At 51.6% G+C, this 23,246-nt stretch overlaps 1 protein-coding gene across 1 annotated transcript; it reads left to right on the forward strand.

Moving 5' to 3' along the window:
* Positions 1-1,589: 1,589 nt before the first annotated feature.
* On the forward strand, positions 1,590-23,155 carry plxnb1b (plexin b1b). The gene is made up of 38 exons (XM_049733076.2): positions 1,590-2,203; positions 9,831-9,979; positions 10,136-11,257; positions 11,475-11,657; positions 12,187-12,315; positions 12,389-12,489; positions 12,744-12,876; positions 12,961-13,117; positions 13,275-13,383; positions 13,484-13,592; positions 13,827-14,672; positions 14,932-15,066; positions 15,151-15,273; positions 15,346-15,439; positions 15,533-15,699; positions 15,830-15,981; positions 16,131-16,236; positions 16,317-16,453; positions 16,812-16,988; positions 17,078-17,222; positions 17,316-17,561; positions 17,645-17,824; positions 17,900-18,048; positions 18,241-18,341; positions 18,446-18,663; positions 18,745-18,923; positions 19,087-19,153; positions 19,250-19,396; positions 19,459-19,624; positions 19,773-19,876; positions 19,959-20,043; positions 20,262-20,428; positions 20,510-20,670; positions 20,781-20,928; positions 20,995-21,059; positions 21,139-21,214; positions 21,294-21,368; positions 21,562-23,155. The coding sequence occupies exons 3-38, from the start codon at positions 10,136-10,138 to the stop codon at positions 21,664-21,666; spliced, it is 6,564 nt and encodes a 2,187-aa protein (XP_049589033.1). The 5' UTR covers positions 1,590-2,203; positions 9,831-9,979; the 3' UTR covers positions 21,667-23,155.
* Positions 23,156-23,246: the final 91 nt, after the last annotated feature.

Raw genomic sequence — 23,246 nt, forward strand, 5'->3', positions numbered from 1 at the left:
AAGATGTATGTTTTGTTTCGCTGTTGCTTAGTCTAAATGTCTACACTCATTAATATGTGGCTCATCCGTCCGCTAACATTGAAATTAGAACACAGATAGACTCCCCCCCTCCCCAAGCAGGTAGACTGGGGAAACTTTTGTGGTGTGCGAACGCCGCCTGCTGGACACAATTAGACAGCACCATGCGAAAATACAGAGTGCCATAAATAATGTTTTACTTTGGACCACCGGTTGCCAGCCATTCGCGTCCACGTCTCCTGCCATGTTTTTGGAATGTGGCAGGAAACTGGATTCCCCCGGAGCAAAGCTACACAGGCACAGGGAGAACATGCAAACTCCGGAGGTGGAATCATACCCGCTTCCTCTGAACTGTGAGGCAGACATGTTAAGCAGTTCATCGCCGTGCCTGTGTACATATATTTCTGTAGCGCTATATTTTCCAATGTCATTGAGTCACTTCTTTTCAATTGATTTTCATAATTATTCCGTAAATGAACACCTGAGACGTAGACACACATTTGCTTTATGTTTGCTCAGTCACTAATAAGAGCAGACATTTCTTGGCAAAATTAGAAAACAAGCCCAGAATGTGAAGACTGATATTGATGATATTGCTGTGTTTCTGAATAATGAACATTGAACAGGGCACAGGGTGTTTCCCTTTGACCTAGCCCTCGCAACACCTCCCCCAGCTAGCTGGCAGGTCTCCAACCCCCAATTCAAGAAAAAAGAGAGAGAGAGAGAGAGAGTGTGTGTGTGTGTGCGGGGGAGAGTGGGAGGGGGGGGGGGGGGGGGGGGGGGTCGCATGAATGGGTTAGTGTTTTTCCCAGGGACATGACTGCAGAGTGTTTTTCCTGACTGACAGGCACGGTCTTTCATGCACTGCTTTTCCACATTTGCCACTCGTTTTCTCCGTAACTCTGCTGTGAATGCAGGCCTGTACTGTGAGACGTACACTCAGACACACAGACTTTTAAATTTGTCACTCAATGACTTAACGGAAATATTGGGTAAATGTGATTTTTGTTCAAATTACACTCTGCCTCTTCATTTTGGGGATGATGAAGCTGATATGGACATGCTATCAAGACCAAAACAATAGCATTCATTCGACTGAATTAGCAAAATACCCTTGAACAACATTCACACTACATTATTTTATTGAATTAAATGAATGCCGCATCTTAATCTACACACACTGCATTCTGAGAATCAAATCGTGATTTGTTTTCAAACAATGTAGTTACAGTTGACCCCGCTATTCACAGGAAATGAGGTCCAGGCAGAATAGCACAAATCTGCATATAAATGGAGGAAGGGCGCATTTTTTGCACGATTTATTCCTTCATTCCGATCTGGTAACACTTCATTTGTGTATCTCAAAGCTACTCGCTATCAAAAAGTATTAAATAAAGGATGACAAATATTTGACATTCAGTGTTTTCTTACAACTATCCAAGCTTTTTATTCAACGACGTGACGTAAGTGGCATGTGTTTACTGTCGAGTCGGCCAGAAGGTGACCGGAAATCACCAGTGTTTTGGGGATTTAAAACCCGCAACTTTGCTGCGTTCAATGACTGTTGGAATATCTAGCATTTCTGTCGTGGCGTCGATTGGATTCTGGATTTGTCTTCCACTTCTAGTTGATGCGTTGACTTCGAATAAAGAAAAAGAAAGCTACTTAGTCGGCCACAAGGCATAAAGGGAGGAAATAGATCGTTTTTGCATGATAGGTTGAGCGCAGGACAAGCTAGGTGTTACAAAGAACAAGCGGCACTGAATGGAGCCAAATATGCCCCCCTTTGCGAAAGCCTCTTTTAACTAACTCCGAGCAAAGTCGGCGGCGCTGTTTCCAGTTGGAAGCGTTTGCCTACTCCATGCGGGTGGGTGGGTGGCTGGCTGGATGGATGGCTGGATGGCTGGATGGATGGCTGGATGGCTGGGGGTGAACCGAGATGATGTGGAAGCTGACACTAATAGTTCATTTTATGAGCAAGTGAAACGGCACCTTTAAGCCTCAAGGGATAGATGCGCCTTTCTGCACGATTGGATTGTTGTGAAGAAATTCGCAAGTCCAAACTGGTCGAGAGTGGAATTTCTGAGCTCCGAATTTCGATGGATTACGCTCACCGGCCGGCTTCGCATAGGCTGGATGGATATTCGAACGGTCAACTTTATCACGCCGCAACAAGGGCTGAGCGGTGAGTTACGCATCATTTGCGCACACACTTAAAGGTGAGTTGCTAGTGAACCTTGAAGTTCATCTCTCGCTCTCAACCTTTTCCCGAGGTGAACGGTAAGTGGTATCGCTGCACTCAAATATCGATCTCGCAGCTTCATTTGTAAAACGCTGGCCCGATTGTCCTATTCAAAGTTTCAAACATGTTCGAAGAATCGTCCGTCCGGACGCCGTAAAAAGATCCGTCGAGTATAGACGGATAGCCCGCGGTAGCTAAAATTTGCCAGCACCTTTTTTCTTTTTTTTTTTGGAGTCGGCTAAGTTTACTTCCCGAGCCCACAGGCGGAGTTTAACTTTGAAATGTAACTCATGGTGTGTTTCAAAACCTGTATGCCATTGTGGTGACGTCATTGGTTATTCATTCAGAACGCGGCCACCCCCCGACTTGTCTGTGTTTGTATTTATAAAGCACCTTTTAGTCCGTGCACGGGAATGCAGGGAACCCCGTCTAAATTGTTAACGAGTAAATAATGACTCGGGGAGTAGTGAAAGTTCTAAATGCCAGTGGTGAGGCCAGTGGTGAGGAGGCATGCAGGGCTGGGGCAGGGCAGGGCAGGGCAGGGCAGGGAAGGGCAGGGCAGGAGAGGCTCCATGTAACGTCCGTCCGTGTGTGTTGAAAGTTGAGCCACTGCGGTGCAAATCTCTCTTCTCTCCTGAGTGTAGTGTCACCCATTGCCAGGCACCTTCTCACGGTGCAGTGTCTTCCTAAAACCTCAGCCATCTGTTACCATGGCCTCCCTAATGGAATTGGTGGCTTAGTGTAAAGCGCCAAATGAGATGGGATACGACGCTATCCCATCAATGGTGATCATTTCCTTCGCTTTGCTAAACTGCTTTCATTTGTGTCTACATCTGGCGCCACGTTAAAAATGTCCACCGTAGCGGCATCCCTCTTATCTGTCATACATAGTCAATATTTGATCGAAAATGTGTACTTGGGTCAGTATGGGTGCACAAAGAGATGAATAATAGAAAGAAATGAAACGCTTGGTGTAGAGATGGGATTTCTTGCTCCTGCTAAGCTCACGTAGTATTTCACACCGTCAACGGATGGCTTGGAGTCAAGCGACAGGAAATCAAGCAATTGTGTCAGTGTGAATTGTGCTTCTGGTTTTTGATGGGCTGCTGGGAGCACGTGGTGTGTCATCCTTGCCCATCTTCCAAACAAACACACACACACACACACACAGGTGTAGCGCTGTCATGACGGTGTAATGAGCAAGTGAAGAGATGTCGAGGGCACACAAAGGTGCTACTCTTTCATTGCGCAAGTCAAGTGTTGAATTGCCATTACGAGCTGGCTACACTTATTCGTCCTTTGAATGAAAACAAATCTTCCATGATGCACGATCCTAACTGAAATAACTTGAGACAGGAATTTGTGACCATTCGTAATGCTTCAGGCACAATGCAAAAGTGCTCATTCTAAAGCCCCCTGAAAAGAAGGATACGTATCAAACTCTTTGAGCCAACACAGACGAACGAGGCTGTTTGATCAAACAGGAATGAATTGAACAAACCAGAGCCCGGTCTTACGCTCTTGTGCTCTAATATCAAGCAGTGTAACGTGCCGCACGCTCGCTGTTTGATGAACTCTTTGATGACGTTCACCTTCCCTGGGCAATCTGTTATGTGGAACCACACGCAAGAGAAGTGCAGTACCGAGACACATTGGAATCGTTTGATTTTTGACAGCGTGCGGCGACAAGCTATGTATTTCGAAATGTCGCAATGTGGGAACTGCCCTGCCCGGCCCGGCCCGGCCCGGCCCCCCGCTGGGCTGTTCTCCTCTGCTACCATGGCCAGATTAAATACTCAATTTAATTATGTGGCCAAGCATTAAGTCACTAACCTTATCAGTATGGTCTGCCTACTTAATGTGAGCCAACACATGCAATCAGATTATGGACAATATGCTACTGCTGCTGCTACCAGAAGTGCAGCCAGTCAGTCCGTCCATTTCAAACAAAAATCATAGTCCTTCATCGAAAAGATGACTTGGAGACAAGAGAATGGCCATGCAGTGTAGGGTAGATGTCCGCCCGGTGGGGCGCCCGCCATCTTTTGGGCCATTATTTGAATGATAAGGTCCAAAACAAATTCCTAATGTCATCATTTGCAATTGACTGCTACGGCGCCTTATGTACACAATAGGTCAATTGAGTTCATAACAGCAGCCGTTAAATGTCGGCGGTAGACCGAGGTAAGCTCGGGACGCGTTTTCACCATTCTTTCTCGAGCCGAATGACCTCGTCCGTAGTCAACACTTTCTGCCCTTCTTGGTATTTACACTAACAGCACTCGATATGTGGTTGTTTTAGGCAGCGTAGCATTCCACAAGTGTAGCGTGACGTACTCGCGTGGTTCCCTGTGTGCTTGTTGTCCTTTACGGCCGGGCCGGTCGGCCGGCCGGCTTAATCCCCTCCCCCATGAGTTGGTTTTATATAAAGCGGCGAGGTGGAATAATGGCAAAACATGAGTGCCTGGAAGTGGCTTTTACAAAAGCGCTTTTGTCTATCCCGTGCCACCATTTGAATAGCCAAGAAGCATATACCTAAGTGGGTTTCACATCCGTACGTACGCTGCTGCCGATCCATCGCTCGGTGAACCTGACGCAACCATTGGTGCCCCTCTGCCTACTTTGGATATGACACCGACCGGCACTTGCGAGGAGTTTACTTTTCATTTGTTTTTGGTCTGTTCCATGCGGTCGTCGCATGTATCCACAGAGGGTGGCGAGGACCTTTTGTTTCGTTCCCGTGGTTGGAGAGAAGGCTGTTCTTACGGAGTAACCAACCGGAGAGCAGCGTTTGGAGATGGGGAGGGAAGGGGGGTGGGTGCTGAGCGGTGAAGGCATTCTTCTGGGAGAATGTGCCTTTCTTTCCATGTACTTGACATGTTAATCCACGTACTCACCTTAGCTTGGTCTTGTCATTTTTCAAATCTAAAAAAAAGAAAAAGAAAAAGAACCCTAACAGATGATTCCAAAACATCTTTGGGACTTTAGCTCTAAAATGGAAAATGTTGCAAGATTCTGTCATTTCCAGTCTGCCCCTGATTTAAAGCTATTCCAAAATATCCACATACAGTAAGTACGTATATTGGCCACCGTGAGTTTCCATGGAATCTTGAAAAGCGAGATTGTACGACGACTTTTCTACGGACAGCTTGTGGCGAAATGACGACAAAGAAATGGAAGCGCCGCTTCATCAGAAAGAGCGAGTCCACCATTTGCAGCCGAAAGGGAGTCTCTCGGGGGGAAAGCGGCTGGGAAAAAGGGGGTTGCTATGTAACGGCCCATGTGAATGTGAAGGCATGTCCAAAGTTCAGGACCCCGGCCGGCTCAGCGCTGCCAGCAGCTAGCGTACAAGCGTAGCACAGTGTTCGACACTCTGGGATACGGACGGGAAGCCGGCCGGCAACGTGCCCTTTCAAATGATGCACGGAGCAATAAAAGGGAGCGACAAAGAAGCAAAAAAGACATCGGACTTCACGAGCGGGGAAGAAACGGCACTCGTTCGGACGGAAATACTCCACACCGTCCGTTGTCGGGTGGTCCGTACGGTACGTCAGCAAAATCCATCATTTGAAACCACTCCAACGGTTGTGGAGTCTGAATCGAGCGGCAATAGCACAGATCGGACAGCAGACCTGCTCCTCTCCAGTCAAAGCGGTCTTTCGGTGAAGGCAACAGCTCAAGGCTACAGCTGGGCTGATACGAAGCAAAACCGTAACACCGCACTGGATTGCTGGGAGAGCAGAAGAAGACCGCAAAATCCAAGAGAGAGCCTGGAAGGAATCCAAAATAGCCATCTGATGGCCAATTTGGAGCTTGCAGCACACGACAAAAGAAGAGCAAAAAAAGGCAACCTTTCAATATGCTGAGCCTTTTTGGAATCACGGCAAGAAACAGTGGCAACTGAATGCTGCCAATGCACCTGAAGAAAGAAAGGACGGACGGACGGACAGGAGCAGCTTGCCAAACGATACAAAGAATCAATCCCCCATGAGCTGATGCGTTTGCGCTCACGCTTGTGTGACATTTTGCACAAGTGCGAGAGCTATGCTGAGCCTGTTCAAAGTTGACACTGGCCTCCTGCTTTAACAATGCCGCTCCACTCACTACGTAGCGGATGGAGTTGGAGAGCTGCAATCGTGTTAGGTTTGGAAAGGGCCCACTTTTGGGTCGAAGGAAGGAGCAACGACACAGTCATGGCACGTTGGCTCGAGTGTGGTGTAAAGTCGACTCCCCGCCCCACCCCGCCCCACCCCCTTGGCCCACACCACATCCCAGCGGCAGCTATTTAAAGCGGCGGCGGCGGCGGCGGCGGCTGCATGTCGTAGCAGTAGCCACACAAACAGACGCCTCCCCCCCATCTCATGCCTGCTGAGGCTTTTCATATGTATTTCCCTCAGCTCAGCTCAGCTCAGCTCAGTTTACCTTCTTCATCCCTCTGCCGATGATTGTGTTGTTTTTCGACACTGATACACAAACAAAGCCGTGTTGCTCACGATACTCACCGTACTTGTGTTCTTAAGTTGAATCATTCCGTCCGACTTCTCTGTCAGCTCAGGCTCCTCCCGCTCTCTCCTCTTGATGGCAAAGAACGTCTATGGAACCGATTGTGTTATTCAATGTTTTCCAACTTCTCCGAAGCGTTAAAGGATACGCACAAAGGCGTTTATCTCGGCGGCAAGACAAGGTGACTTTCCCGGAGCGGGCGATATTATGGCTCACGTTGCGTCCTCTCCCGCAGGAACTCCAAATTTGACATTGCGATTCCGGGCTTTGTCATTTTTCGAGTTGTTTTCAAAGTCACCTTGTTTGTCTCGCTTCCGTGATAGCTAGCGTGCGGGAACGAGAGTCAAACCGAATTCATTAACCTCATTCATTCATTGACCTCTCAAACGGGTTGCTTCAGAATATGGAACCTTTGAATTTTCTGACGTGGGAATGGAGCAATATCCATCCGAACAGTACAAGCCTGCCTGCGCTGTGCTTGTCTGACCTTTGACACGGTGAAATGGAATCCACATTCAATAAATGGACAGACGTGTGACCGAGCAGGCCAGTGACAATTGATTTCAAGCAGAACCCTCATTGGGATGGAATGGGATGGGAGGAATGGTCAAGCTGTGAAGCAAACACGCTAACTAGCCATTGTGCCGTGCCATCATCATCAACTACTGTATTTGAATGAGCATTGAAAGAGAGCAGCCTCCCTCTGTTACTGGCCATACTGCTGTGAGCTTAGATGAGTCATAAATCACGCTTATGATATGTTCCACCTCCCCCTTTGCTTTTTTTTTTTTTAATCAGATGTGCATCTGGCCTGGCCTGGCTTGGATTGGTTTCTCTGGGAATAGATTTAGAGCATCACGTGATGCATCTAGGACGACGGACAGCTGAGGTGCCGCGTTGTTATTATTCCCCTCTGGTTCATAGCGCTATCAGACAAATGGGTTTGGAATGGATGTGTGTGTGTGTGTGTGTGTGTGTAAGTGAGAACCCAGACTTTGACATTGTGCCACAGTGGCACAATAACAACAGGAGTCAGTATTGGGATTTTTTAGTTTCATCAGAAAACAACAACCCCCCCCCCCCATCCCGTGCTACATTTGTCAGAGCAAACGTTCTTGCTCGTGTTGCTCATCAGGCAACTAATTAATAATTCCTGCCTTGTGGCCAGATGGAAGCAGAGTGCAGCCTGACCTCCGAGGTCAGGTCACTTAGACTTAAATGCGCTTGATGCTTTGGGTGAAGTCGGAGCAGAGGCAGTAGCCAGTAGCTGCTCTCGCAATACAAACACACTGCTTGTGTGTGTGTGTGTGTGTGTGTTTGTTTGTGTGTGCATAATGAGAAGTGGAACGCTGACCCTGGTGCTGTCTGGGATCCAATGGGCTTATTCGAGTGGATACATTGTATTTGATTGGAGATACGGAAAGACAAACAGAGCAAATGAAAAATGTAGGCCAGCCATATCGTACGTTACGTGCCTTTTGACGGAAAACGAATGCGGTATGAAGCTGAAGCTGGAACGCGCTTTGATGGCGGACTCCAATGTAGCGCGAGTGATTTCATTTCCAATGTCTGTGCCGCTTGTTTCAAATGAAAGCCTTTTGGTTTGGTTTGTCCAACCTGTTATTTTAGGACAGCGCTGCAGCTGAAAATAATCTCCAAAGTAACAGCTAGCGAAAACACGACAAGGAGCACACCACAAAATGTCACGCAGTATCCCCGCCGCACCAGCACATTTGTGCCACGGCTAAAACGTGTCATCTTCCACAAAAAAAAAAAGCTCTTTTTCAAAAGCCCCATTTCTATGTCAACACTCGTGATTGCCTATCAGAGACACCTTTATCTGCATGTTTTCACTTTCAGTTGACATCTTCAGCCGGAAAGCCAAAGTCGAGAAGGCAAAGGTCGACTCTGATTGGCTGTGGACCTTTGGTGGCCTCGCTTATCTGCTCGGGCGGGGTCAGCTGATGAAAGCGCTTTTGCGCCCATGCTTTTTTCTCCTCTTTCATTTCAAATTGTGAGTCATATTTGGCGCCCGCCGCAAGCGACAGTTTCCTGACAAAAGCAGTCCAAAGCATTGTGGCGAGTCCAGCCCTCAGGGTCAGAGCAGGTTTGTCGTGGAACGTGACTCACACATTCAGACAGTGGCTGGCGCTGTTCTCATGCCGCATTAAGCTGATAGGTAGCTCGCTCTAGTTATCACACAGTTCAATTGGATTAGGGGACACGCATTGTGAACTTTCACAGATTGTGTCCTAGGAGACAGAACGAGCGTGCTTTGCAACCTGGCTGGCTGGCTGGCTGGCTGGCTGGCTGGCTGGCTGGCTGGCTGGCTGGCTGGCTGGCTGGCTGGCTGGCTGGCTGGCTGGCTGGCTGGCTGGCTGGCTGGCTGGCTGGCTGGCTGGCTGGCTGGCTGGCTGGCTGGCTGGCTGGCTGGCTGGCTGGCTCAAGCGCCGGTGTCCTGGAGATGCCTGGCCATTCTAAAATGGATCTTCCAAGCCATCAATAGCAGCAGCGCTGGGGGAAACGTTTACATCCTTCATTTACTGTTTGATATTCTTCCTGCCTAAGAATGACTGTGACAAATGAGCGCTTCCATTTGCCACTCGTGTCTCGTGTCCATAAGTGGCCCTTTCCGTATGCTGGGCTGGCTGGACAAAGTCAGCCAGACAAGGTCAAAGGTTGTGTTTGCATCATTTGCCCACTGAAGCTGGCAGCCAAGTACGCAGGCGAGCAGGCGGGCGGGCAGGCAGGCAGGCAGGCAGGCAGGCAGGCAGGCAGGCCTGTCATCATTCCATGACGATGCCTCAGACTCGTGTTGGGCTAGATAATGTCTATTCTGTCTCAAATACTTATCATCACAACGGCCTTCTCGTATTGACCAACTTGAAAGTAGAAGTGAGTTAGGGTGAGCAAAACTTGAATGGGAAGAAGCTTCCCAGTGCCTGCAATTTTTTACAAGTATTGGGTCCCAAAAGTGTATAGCATTTATTTTGTTTTGTTTGGTTACTGGAAGTCACCTATCATTAAACGAAACGCTTGATTGAGGTTGTCTTTTTGTGTACGGCAGATTCCTTTGTTCCGACAAATAAGAATTTGAAGAGGTTACCTGCTCGACGCTTTGGACTGTGATGTCTTTTTGTGCGTGATGTCTGCAACAAGTGCTGCCAGGTTAAGAGGTCCAATGCCTCTGTAACACAGCAGCAAAGGAAGCCAACGGTGAGTTGGGAGCTTTCTCAAAGTTGGCGTTTGTAGCATACTATATGGGTGGAAGTCACTCTACATATTTAAAGGCCTTTCTTTCTCTCTTTCTCTCTTTCTTTCTCGCTTTCTTTCTCTCTTTCTTTCTCTCTCTCTCTCTCGCTTTCTTTCTAGATGCCAGCCAGGGCGATACGTTGTCTCCAAGCCCTCGCAGTGCGATGGCTGCTGCTGCTGGCGACGGGCCGGGGCCTTCCGCCCGAGCCGGCTTTTGCCCTTTATCCCAGCTTCGTGCGCAACGACACGGAATTCGAGCACTTGGCCTTGCACCCCGACCCCGAGGTGGGCGGCGTTTACGTGGGCGCTCGCGACCACTTGTTTCAGCTGGACAAATCCCTGCAGCTGGAAGTGGAGGATCCCACCGGCCCGGTCAAAGACAGCAGAGAATGCTTGCCTCCCGTCACGGAGAGCAACTGCCCTCAAGCCAGGCTCACCAGTAACCACAACAAGCTCTTGCTGATCGACCCCTATTCCATGGAGCTCATCACCTGCGGCAGCGTCAACCAAGGCATTTGCCAGAAACGAAGTCTCCGCTCCGTCGACCGGGTGCTCTTCTCGGCCGAGACGCCGGTGGACACGCAGTACGTGGCGGCCAATCACCCCGACGTCAGCACCGTGGGCCTGGTGGTTCGCTCCCATCCGCAAAGACGGCCCGTTCTCTTTGTCGGGCGTGGCTACACCAGCAGCCAGCCGCCCATCGCCACGCGCAACTTGGAGCAAGAACCCATTTTTTCTTACGAGGAAACGGCCAAGTTGGCCGTGGCCGGCCGCCTCTCTGAATACGATCATCATTTCGTGGCCTCCTTTGCCCACCGCCATCACGTCTACTTCCTCTTCTACAGGCGAGATCTGAAATCCAAATCGCGCGAGTACCGCACTTTTGTCTCTCGCGTGTGTTTGGACGATCAAGCCTATTATTCCTACGTGGAGGTGCCCTTGACGTGCCGTTCCCGGGCGGGCAAGAATTACAATCTCCTTCAAGCCGTCCGGCTGGGCTTCTCCAAGGACGTCGCGGCAGCTCCAGGCTCCGAGAGCCTTCTGGCTGTTTTTTCCACCCGCTCGGCTTCGTCCGGCGGACCCGGCGAAGACTCCGCCCTGTGCGTCTTTGGCCTGGAAGACGTGGACCGCAGGATCAACGCCACCAGAGACCTGTGTTACACAAAGATGGGCAGAGAGGCTGGCGTGGAGACGGCCTACATCGAATACGAAGTCAAATCCAACTGTGTCAACCTTCTGGAGGTGAGTTCCCACACTCCTACACGCTGGCAAAGGAACAGAACTTTGTCATACACCGACAGTCTCGAGTTCTGCTCGAAGCGAAACGAAGTATGACTACGCGTTGGAATGGCTGGAGTGCGGAGTGAGTGAGTGAATGAACGAACGAACGAACGAACGAACGAATGATATGATATGTATAAAAAAAGGACATCTATTGACCCTTAATGCTGTCGTTTAGAACACTCTGGAACGGTACCCTTGCGGCTCTGATCACACGCCCAGTCCCATGGCTAGTCGCATCGCCGTGGAAGCCCAAACCATTTTGGATAGCCCCTCCGCTCGGCTCACGGCCGTCGCGGTGAGCGTGAGGGCGGGACATACCATTGCCTTCTTGGGAGACTCCAAGGGGAACCTGCACAAGGTAGGCGGGCGTGCGGGTTGGTCGGTTGGCCGGCCGGCAGGCAGGCAGGCAGGCAGGCAGGCAGGCGGCTTGCCCGTTTTGACATCATTTCAAACCCTGGCCTGTACTTTGGTGGTGTTAGTAGTACAAAGGCACCCATTGTGGCACCGTGACGTCACATTTCTCTTGTGCCCAGCCAACAGAGCTGCACATGGCATGAAATTGAATAGAAGCTAGCGAGCTAGCAAGCTAGAACCTTGCAACCTTGGATTCTTATTCTCCTACGAGGCCCTGTCAAAGCAGAGTGTTTCAATCCCGCCAACCGCAATGAAAGTAACCCAAGGGCTGCTCAGACCTGTCGCTAAACGGCGCGGGCCCCCCGGGCCCTATCTTATCCGGAGCTTAGGACCGTGCCCGTCTCGTGAACTTCCCTAAGCCATATTTTGAAGGCAAAGAAGTGGAGTTCAAAATTGCAAGTTGCCTTCACTTGACCTGGCCGAATCATTGACAGAATCAGTCAGTTGCGCTCAAGCATTTTTGCGTTTGTCAGGTGTTCCTCGGGCCAAACGGCGAGGTGGAGGAATACGCCGTAAGCTCCGTTCAGCAGAACGCGGCCATCGGGTCTGATCTTTTCCTGGATCAAGAGGAGCGCCATCTGTTCATCATGACCCCTAACATGGTACGCCGCAATATCGGCCGCCGTCTTTCCCGAAGACTGACGACTCTTCTCCTCTCCTTTCTTGCGTTTGCAGGTGCAAAAGAGGCCCGTGGCCGAATGCGCGCAGCACCCCGACTGCCGCTCCTGCCTGCGGGCTCACGATCCCTACTGCGGCTGGTGTGTCCTCCAGGGAAGGTAAGATCGGCGATGATGCAAATGTGGCGTCATCTAGATTTGCCGGAAAGGACATGACTTGATGATTGCAATTGAAATTGAAATAGAGATTTGCAAAACCGAGAAAAGAGTGTTCCAATGCCAAAAGTTGCTCGCCGTTCCCTCGCAGCCGTTTCTTTGTTTAGGTTTGCCTTTGACTGACCAAATTGAAGTCTCCGTACAATGTCCCGTGCATAGCAAACATTTGACGACTCCTCCCTCTCCTGCCTACGCAGATGCCTTTTGCAGTCCGAGTGTCGGCGCGGGAACCGGCGCGGCCCGTGGCTTTGGAGCTTTGATATGGAACAGCAGTGTCTGGCTGTCCAAGAACTCAAGCCCTCAAATATCAGCAGGGGGGAAAGCAGGACGGTCAGTGCAGCCTGCTTAGGAAGGAACTGTGTTGCTTTGGAATGTGACATTTGCAAATGTTCTCTCTGGCCTCGCTCGCCCTAGGTGTCTTTGTCCATCGCGGGGCTTCCGCTGTTGGAACAGGGCGAATCGTACTGGTGTTACTTGGCCGGGCTGCGCAGCCCTGCCACCGTCACTGCCGGCGGGGTCTCCTGTCATTCTCCGCACCCCGGCCAAGTGCCAGCCGTGCCTCCTGGACAGGGTGAGTTGCTGGAATCGGTACTTTTAAAAAAGTCAAGTCAGTGCCCTCTGAGCAGTAGGGCTCTCACGATGGAATGGATTCATCAAACATCCATGGATCGCAAGCGCTGAGCCTGGCCGGACGGAGGCTGACTTGTTGTGATTTTTGCTCCTGGCAGATTTTGTCACCGTCCCCTTGTCTGTTCGTTTCGGCGACGTGACGGTGGCGGAGCGGGATTTCACCTTTTACGACTGCACGGCCGTCAAGCAGCTTTCGGGGAGTATGCTGTGAGGACAGACGGACGGACGGACGGCCGGCCGGCCGTTGAATGGGATTGTCTTTTTGGATACTTGTCGAGCCTTCATCCCTCTCTGTGTCCATTTTCAGGTGCCGTGGTTGCGTCCTGAGCCGATGGGCTTGTAATTGGTGCGTTCACCAGCACACGTGTACCCACGAGCCCACCTGCGACCGAGGCGTGATCATCTATAATCAACACGTGAGTATCGCAACGGGCCGGTCAAGAGCGCGGCTCCAAACCTTTGCGGTGCCGTTTGCACTTCTTTTTCTCTTCTGGCTGCTGCAAATGCAAAATGAACGCTGCTGGTTCAGAATTTGGACAGCAGTGTAGGAAGATACCGCCGTCTCTATGTAGTATGTTCTCAGTTATTTCTGTTTGTTGTTTTGGCTTTTCTTTTGATTCATTTTTGTCCCATCTGCCAAACCACCACAGTTTCAACTACCCACCTCAGCTCCTCCCACGAGCAAAACCATCCAAGTTTTCCCAACCCCCAGCCCCAGCGCCGGCCCCAGCGCCGGCGCCAGCGCCAGCCCCAGCCCCAGCACCAGCCCCAGCACGACAGCCAGCCCGACAACTGTCACAGTCGTGCCCTCAACGGCGGCAACAACTACCGCCGCAACTTCTACGGCTCCTCTTGCTGCAGCGAGCACTCGGGCGCCAAGCGCCTCACCCACCGTTGCTCCTCAGATGAGCGTCCCGTACACCAGCCCTCCCCCCTCCAGCAGCAAAGCCGCACCTATCACCTTTGGGCCCCCGGACCCTACGACCGGGAAGGAGGAATCTCTCCATGCGGCTGAAATCACCCAAAGAGACTCGGAGCGTCGTGCCGAAGCCACGGCAACTTCACCGTTATTACAGCCCATAATGCCTCTGCTCATCCCACCGCCCCCCGGTGATGACGATGAGGTGGTGACAGAGTCGCCCTCCACGGACACCCAGGACGCCGGGGGAACACTGAGCCGGGCGGAGCCGACATCATCCGGCTTCCCTCCGCCTACACCCTCTCCTACGGGACAAGCCACAAACCGGTCCGAGTCTTCCAGCTCAGCGGATCCGACGCAGGCGCCGACCTCGGCACCGCCCCCAGACTCCGAAAGCGAGCCCGAGGAGGCCCGAGATGACGGCACGGTCCCGGCAGAAAAGGACACGGCCACGTTTTCAGCCACCGCCGTGCTTTCGGGCGATGGCGAAGTTGAGCGCGCGTCCCCCCCGCTTTATTCCCACTTGCTGGATACCCAAGTGGACTACCAGTACGATCCTGCTGACGGCTTCCTCCCGGTGAGTTTAGATACGGCTGGCCAACGGCGCCCTCCCTCCCTCCCTCCCTCCCTCTCAGCTCCCGAAATCTCCTCATCATTTCACACATCTTTTCCTTTTTTGTCTTTAGTTGTAATCGTGTGTGTTTTGCATTTTCATTTGTAATTCTTTTTGCGCATACTTCCATCCATACGTCGTTTCTTTCGGGGATTTGAAGAAGCGAGGAATGAGCGAGCGCTTTTGCCGACTGGCCGGCGCTTGTGCTTGTTTTGACCAACAGGGGGATGAAGAATCTTATGTAAGCTGGGGTTCTTCGGCTTGCCCGTGCGTGGAGAAGGTCCAGGGCTCATCCTTGCTCCCTGTCAGAGTGGAGAGGAAAATCACTTTACGGGCCCGCAATCTGCATCTGTATCAGGTACGTACACACAATCCATCAACGGCCAATCGCACGAGTAGGATTAGCGTCGGCTGCGACCAAACAAGTCTTGTGCTTGTACAGGATGGAGAGCTGGACTACCAGTGCGTGTTGGTCATTGAGGGCCAAACGGTGGTGGTGGACGCCTATGTGGAGACGGATGACATCAATCCGTCCAACTTTGACATCACCTGCCAGCTGCACCAGGTGCGGTGTGGGACGCTGGCAAACGGCAGCCCCAAAGAAACAAATCACGTGTTCACTTTGTCGTTTCTCCAGTACACGTATTCTGCTCCCGTGGAGGAATATCAAGCCACGGTGTACGTGAAGAGGAGGGACACGTTCCACGTGGACAGCTCCCCCGATCTTTACGGTAAGTTGCCTGCCCTGCGGCCATTTTGCTTGGAGCAAAACGTGAGTAACGCGTGGCGCCGGCGCCGGCGGCGGCGCTCTCGTCCATCCTCAGTGACTTTGTACGACTGCTCGGTGGGCCGCGCCGACTGCAGTCGCTGCCGCACGGCCGAGAGCAAGTACGCTTGCGTGTGGTGCGGAGAGGCGCAGGCCAGTTGTTTGTATTCGGGTTTGTGCGCCCAACCCGTACAGCGGACGTGCCCTGCTCCCGTCATTCTTTCGGTGAGCGCTTCCATTTAGTTCTCCTCCCAATGAATTGAGTGTTCAAATGACATCAACTTGTGTCTGTCTGTCTGTCTGTCTGTCTGTCTGTCTGTCTGTCTGTCTGTCTGTCTGTCTGTCTTTCCTTCAGATTGAGCCGCTTTCCGGCTTGCTGGAAGGCGGCACTCTAGTGACCATCACCGGCTCCAACCTGGGCCAAAAAGCAGAGGACGTCCTGGGCTCCGTGTCGGTGGCCGGCGTCCCCTGCGTGGTTATACCTGCTCTCTACCAAGTCTCCTCCAGGTAGAAGATTGAAGTGATTTCATGTTCCATGTTGATATTTCAACTTGATGTGATGATGTGAGCACTTTGACTCTTCAAGTACATTTCAGAACCTTTCCTTTTTTTCTACACACACACACACACACACCCCATTGTACTGTGTTTGGCAGGATTGTATGCAAAACCAAAGCCAGCCAAGGAGAGAAGGTGGGCCACGTGTCTGTTGAAGTGAGCGGCGGAGACTTTGGCTTGTCCAAACAAACGTTCAGCTTTCAGGTACTTTTCCAGATGCAGGCTGCAAGATTGTCATCGGACGATCAATGCAGCACTCAATGGACTGATCTCGATGCCTCCAGGATCCATTTGTGATGGGAGTGTGGCCCGAAAGAGGTCCCGAGGCCGGCGGAACCACGCTGAGCATCAGCGGGCGAAACCTTTTGACGGGACATCCTTCCGACCTGGCTGTCACTGTCGGGGGAGTGCCCTGCCCTGTGTGAGCTGAGCAGAGCAGAGCAGAGCAGAGCAGACAATCCCTTTCTCATATGTCGTATGAATTTAGCGTCCCGTTCGACGGACTGTCGAGCATCATGAGTAGACACACTGTAGGCCCGAATTAAAAGTATAACGTTTTCTTTCCTGGTAGCTTGACGTTCCCGTGGTTAGTCAAAATAAAGGAGGACATTCGAAATGGACAGGGAGGACAGTAACAAAAGAGTCCGGATCGGGGGTGCATCAATGTCTGACCCAATTAGAACATTTTCAGGGATTGTGCAATTTCCCGTTACTGAAAAAAGCTCCATCACACACAAATGAGCCTTGAGAACCAACGAATGAATGGGGCTCCTCCTTAGGGTGTCCGAGGTGGAGAGCTCCGGTCTTCGGTGCGTGACGGGTCGCAGCAACAAGACGGGAAACCATCGGGTCACTCTGCATTACGGCAGCAGTCAACGCCACTTCAACGCTGGGCCTTACCGCTACACGCACAACCCCAATATCACCCACGCCGAGCCAGCCAAGAGCTTCCTGAGGCAAGCGGCACAGGCAGTTGCGCGCGCGCGCGCGACCCCGCCTTCGCACGCCTCATTTGACAGACATACGTACGTAATCTCCTGTTTAGCGGCGGTCGACTGATCTACGTGTCGGGCCACAACCTGGACGTGGTGCAAGAGCCCCGGATGCTCGTCACCGTGTCTCCCAGCCGGAAAAAGCGCCGGAGCAGCGGTTCGCTTTGTTCCGAAGATCTCCCCTGCTCCGTCAAACAGGTACGTGGGGAAGGAAGGAAGGAAGGAAGGAACGAACGAACGAACGAACGAACGAACAAACAAACAAACAAACAAACAGTCTTTTTCCATCAGTTTGCAGAACGTTGCGCGGTCAATTCCTCCTCCCTGATCCTGTGTCGATCCCCCACGCTGGACCCGTCCGTTTGGGGCTGGACCGCGGTCACCGTGGAGTTTCTTCTGGACAACCTGCGCTTCGACGTCAAGGCGGTGAACGCGCGAGCCTTTAGCTACGAGCCCGACCCTGTCCTGCGCCCCTTGAACCAGCAGGACCCTCTCAAGGCGTATCGCTACAACCCCGGCAGCTTCATCCAGCTCGAGGTCACCTGGCTTGTCCGTCCGTCTCCAGATAGCGTTTGTTTGGTTAAGATTGCCAACCAGACGCAGCCGCTGTGCTTCTGCAGGGAGAAAATCTGGACCTGGCCATCAGCAAAGAAGAGGTGGTGGTGTTAATCGGGGAGGGCGTGTGCGCCGTCAAGACGCTGACTCGAAACCATCTGTACTGCGAACCGCCGCCTCGTCAGCCCGCGTCGGCCAATAACGGCAAGAAAAACGAGGCTTCCGACAACCTGCCCCAGTTCACCGTGAGTCACGTCGGAAGATCCCAGCGGCGGCGTTTGATTTTGCTTGCGTCCTGACTCTTTTCTCTTTGCTGCCAGGTCCAAATGGGCAACTTAAACTTCTCCCTGGGCAAGGTTCAGTACGACACTCTAAGCCCGGCCACCTTTCCCCTGGAGGCTCAGATCGGAGTGGGAGTCGGGGCGTCCGTCGTCGCGCTCGTTGTCCTCATCATTGTACTCGTGTACAGGTTTGTAGCGCAACGGCGGCCGCAACGTAGATACCGCATGGACATCGATGCCGATCCATATGCGCGCAGAGCTCCAGTCACACGACCGACTAAAGCCCGTTTCACGGCTTTAAGCTGACAAAAACAACCACGCTGTTCAAGAGCAGAGACTGCAGAGAGACTTGACTTCTGGTCTCTCTCTCTTTTTGTCAGGAGAAAGAGCAAGCAGGCTTTAAGAGACTACAAAAAGGTTCAAATCCAACTTGAAAACCTCGAAACCAGTGTGAGGGACCGCTGCAAGAAGGAGTTCACAGGTGAGCATGGATGGAAGGCTTGTCAAACACATCCCGATCCGGCTGTCTGATCGAGCGAGCGAGCGAGCGAGCGACCGACCGACCTTTGACTCCCTCTGAGCCAGACCTGATGACGGAGATGATGGACATGTCAAGCGACCTGGTGGGCTCGGGCATCCCTTTCCTGGATTACCGGATGTACGCAGAACGCATTTTCTTCCCCGGCCACCGGGAGTCCCCGCTGAGGCGAGACCTGGACGTTCAGGAGTGTCGTCGGCAGACGGTGGAGCGCGGTCTGGTCAAACTATCCAACCTTCTCAACAGTAAACTCTTCCTGACCAAGGTAGGATTGGCAGCGTCGCGAGGGAGGTCTACCTTTGGTTTGATAACAAACTAACATTTCTCGCTTCCCCCCCCCCCCAAGTTCATTCATACCCTGGAAAGCCAGCGGACATTTTCCCCCCGAGATCGCGCCTATGTGGCCTCTTTACTTACGGTGGCGCTGCACGGCAAGCTGGAATATTTTACCGATATCCTCAAAACCCTGTTGAATGACCTCGTGGAGCAATACGTGGCCAAGAACCCCAAACTGATGCTGCGGAGGTGGGTGAGAAGAGCGAGGGAGGGAGGGAGGGAGGGAGGGAATGAGGGAGGGAGGGAGGGAGGGAGGGAGGGAGGGAGGGAGGGAGGGAGGGAGGGAGGGAGGGAGGGAGGGAGGGAGGGACTTTTTCAATTCAGATGCAGCACTTTTTGTCATCTTCTTCAGAACTGAGACAGTGGTGGAGAAGCTGCTGACCAACTGGATGTCCATCTGTCTCTATGCTTTCCTCAGAGTGAGTCAAAGTCAAACACAGAGTCGCAATGCTTGGTGTTGTCATGGACTACATACGTATATAACTGGCAAGTTTTGTTTTATTTTGTTTTGGCAGGACTCTGCAGGGGAGTGTCTTTACATGCTTTTCAGGGCAATCAAGCACCAGGTGGACAAAGGGCCGGTGGACGCCGTCACAGGCAAGGCCAAATACACGCTCAACGACAACCGCTTGCTGCGAGAAGACGTGGAGTACAAGACGTTGGTGAGCAGGAACGCAATCTCATTTTTCTTTGCGCAAATGTGACACGAGCTGCTTCTCTTCAGACACTTAATGTGCTGGCGCAAGGCGGAGGAGTCAACGAGTGCCAGCCGGTCCCCTCCAAAGTGCTGGACTGCGATACCATCACGCAGGTCAAAGAGAAGCTACTGGATCAGGTGTACAAAGGCACCTCCTTCTCTTACCGGCCGCATACGGACTCATTGGACCTGGGTGAGAATAGATTGTAAAAAAAAGCCTTCCTTTGAGCTTTTCTGGCCTCCGTTGCCCCCCCCCCATTCCCTGTGCTGTGCATGTGCGACCAAAGGTTTTGAGCAAAATGCACTCTTGCACACTATTGGCTCTTTGTGTTATGGGTTAGAGTGGAGGTCCGGTGTTGCCGGTCATCTTATTTTGTCAGATGAAGACTTAACATCTGTGGTCCAGAGCAACTGGAAACGTCTCAACACCCTCCAGCACTACAAGGTGACGCACGACGACCGTCTGCTCCATCTCGACTGAGAATGCCATCAAAGAAATGGACGTGATCCTTTGCCCTGTGCTTCAGGTCCCAGATGGTGCAACGGTAGCTCTGGTTCCTCGGCATTCCAAACACATTCACCATGACCACCACGACTATGTGGCTGGAGAGAGTGAGTGAGATATTGACCTCTGTGCATACGATGGATAGGCAGACAGCTGTGGTGGTCAAAGAGGGAGGGAGGGAGGGAGGGAGGGAGGGAGGGAGGGAGGGAGGGAGAAATCGGCCTCTCAAGTGGCTTGAAATCCCGTCTCCTTTGTAAGGGCCGGGGCATCCATTTGAGTACTATCTTTGATAGGTCAAGCTCATTTGAAGCCATTTCCATGACAGAAACGCCCATGTTGGAGGACGCAGACGAAGGCGGCGTGAGACTGTGGCATCTGGTGAAGGCCAGCGAAGAGCCCGAGCTGCCCAAACATCGCAGAGGCAGTCTGAGGGAACGAGAGAGGGCCAAGGCCATCCCGGAGATCTACCTGACCCGCCTGCTTTCCATGAAGGTACGCACGCACGCACGCATTTGGAAATGGAGGCATACGTACGTATTTTGCAAGACATCCAACGTCCCGTTTTCCTTTCAGGGTACCCTGCAAAAATTTGTCGACGATTTGTTCACGGTCATCCTCAGCACCAGCCGACCCGTCCCGCGGGCTGTCAAATACTTCTTTGACCTGCTCGACGCCCAAGCCGCTCAACACGGCATCTCGGACCCAGAGACCATACACATTTGGAAGAACAACAGGTGCGGCGCGGACGCAGCGAGCGTCGCTTTGGCCAAACCGGCAGCGTCCACTCGTCCACTTGCCCACTCGTCCACTTGCCCACTTGTCCTCTTGTCCACCGTCATTGCAGTCTCCCGCTGCGTTTCTGGATCACCATTGTGAAGAACCCCCAGTTGATTTTTGACGTGCAGGCCTCGGACCACGTGGATGCGGTGCTGTCGGTCATCGCTCAGACCTTCATGGACTCCTGCACCATCGCTGAGCACAAATTGGGACGGGTAAGGGGAGAAAGCCTTTGCGGATCTCCTTTTCAATTCTGAGAGGGTGTCTCTCGCTCGTCACAGGATTCGCCCATCAACAAGCTGCTGTACGCTCGAGACATCCCCCGTTACAAACAGATGGTGGAAAGGTACCAAAGCCGTCCGTCTCTCCTTGCTAGCGAGCGAGCGAGCGAGCGAGCGCGTGCCCATCAACTGACGCTCTTGCAGATACTATGCTGACGTCAGGCAGACCATCTCTGCCAGCGACCAGGATATGAACTCTACTCTGGCTGAACTCTCAAGGGTGAGTGGACAATGATGACACAACATGTAACACGTAGTACCTATCTAAGTAGGTTTTGTTCCAATGACTTTTCTTTCAGAACTATTCGGGAGAACTCAACTACTTGGTTGCGCTGCATGAGCTCTACAAGTACATCAATAAGTACTACGACCAGGTAACTTCTGGGCGGGCGGGCGGGCGGTTGTGCGTGCGTATTAGCTCATCAATCCTAGCAATCCTTCTCGGCCAAAAGGCATACATACATCGTTTGACTTATGGGAAGTTGCTCCCACATTTGTTCAGACCCTGGCAATAAGGTGGAGAGAAGTTTTTAGTTCCAAATGTACAATACCCCTTTTCTCCCTCAGATAATCACCGCGCTGGAAGAGGACAGCACAGCCCAGAAGATGCAGCTCGGCTACAGGCTCCAGCAGATCGCTGCCGACGTGGAGAACAAGGTCACAGACTTGTGACGGGAAGCTCCTCGCAGTGCTACCTTGCCGCTTGAACCGAAACGAACGCTGAAGAGTCTTTCTTGCGACTCAAGGGATGAGGCAAAAGTGGCAAGAGTTTTTGAATCGACTCCCCCATTTTGTACGAATCCCTCCCTGCAAAAATAAACCGGGGGCGTATAATTGACACAATTCAGACCTGCTGTCGTGGTAAATGAATTCATGAGAATAGCTTGTCGCTGCTGTACGCTACATTTCTTTTAGTGTGTGTGTGTGTGTGTGTGTGTGCGTGGGTTTGCTTAACATGTGTGTCCCGGTTGTTGTTGTTGTTGTTGTTGTTTTTTGTCTTGTTGTCATTCATGGTGTACTCTTTAGGTGATCCCAGTCAGCAAAGTAGCTGTAGAAAAGCCCTTTTGTCTGTCACAAGCTACATTCCCAAGACTCAATTAGCCGTGCGCTTGCCCGAGTGCTTTCTACCTCAACCTGACAAGACGAGACACGGTTTTATTCCAGCGCACCAGCTTTGATGCCGACAACGTAGTGTGATACTATTCATTTCAAATGTCTTTTGTTTTTGTAGCAGAGAGCGGCAATGAAGCCTGCTCGCTCGCTCGCTCGCTCGAATGAATGGTTTAAGGTACTGTACTTACAACGTACTACATAAATGTGTCATTGAGTTTGTTTGACACATTTCGGGGCTACTGATTCAAAAAGATTTTGCTCAAGTGCACAGGTCACTTGGACCGAAATGTAATCAAACAAATGTACTGCTTTTTCGTCATTTATCTCGTGTGAAATCCTGTCAGTCATATTTTGATTTCATTTCTTCTCATTGAGCTAATGTGGATGAAATAATGTTCTTTTTTCTCATTTTTTTCACTTTGTGCCGCTGAAGCTGAGGTGGCGCAAGAGTACGTTGCGGTCGGTCGGTCGGTCGGTCGGTCGGTAGGTAGGTACTATGTGCCATTTTGTGACAGAACGCGCGTGCGTATATTAGATGGAAGGTTTTGAATCGAAGCTTACGTCGTATCCTCGGCGCTCGCTGCTGGTTGTTTGGGCTCCGGCCGGGCTGGCCGGCCTGGATGGCTCTTTCCCGCCCGGCCGCCCTTCTAAACGTTGACATGTGTTCTGTGTTGAAGGCATAGCAATAATGAACTAGCACTAGATGCAGCGTCTAATCCGCATTGGTTTTCAAAAGCGTTTTAGCGTGCCGAGTGTTCAAACAGACCAAGGGCCACCGGGTGATTTGCAGAAGCGGCCAATGCCTCGTGTTCTGTTTAAATAATAATGATAATAAAATCTGTTTCCATTGGGATTGGTAATCATGCCAACTAAATTGGGATATGTAGAGCAGGCTCTGCAAGGAGCAATTCTAAAGCTGTTTCTAATTTTGTCTGTTCATATCGTTGTACATAATCTTTGAAATGTTACTGTAGTGATTGAATCTGTTAATTGAGAGCAAGTTGAAATTTGTAGAGATGCTGAAGTAATAAAATATACTTAATTTGTCTGCTGGCTGTGCTTTTCTTTCAAGACATGCTTGTGTGTGTGTGTGTGTGTGTGTGTGTGTGCGTGTGCGCGTGTGCGTGTTGGTGTGCGTG

The sequence above is a fragment of the Syngnathus scovelli genome, chromosome 11, assembly GCF_024217435.2.
Source record: "Syngnathus scovelli strain Florida chromosome 11, RoL_Ssco_1.2, whole genome shotgun sequence".
Classification (NCBI taxonomy): domain Eukaryota; kingdom Metazoa; phylum Chordata; class Actinopteri; order Syngnathiformes; family Syngnathidae; genus Syngnathus; species Syngnathus scovelli.

Excerpts from the sequence above, each read along its gene's own strand:
- plxnb1b (XM_049733076.2), top strand. The coding sequence starts at position 10,136 with ATGCCAGCCAGGGCGATACGTTGTCTCCAAGCCCTCGCAGTGCGATGG. Across the intron at positions 15,274-15,345 it reads TCACCTGCCAGCTGCACCAG|TACACGTATTCTGCTCCCGT; the intron begins GTGCGGTGTGGG and ends TCGTTTCTCCAG. Across the intron at positions 15,982-16,130 it reads CTCTACCAAGTCTCCTCCAG|GATTGTATGCAAAACCAAAG; the intron begins GTAGAAGATTGA and ends TGTGTTTGGCAG.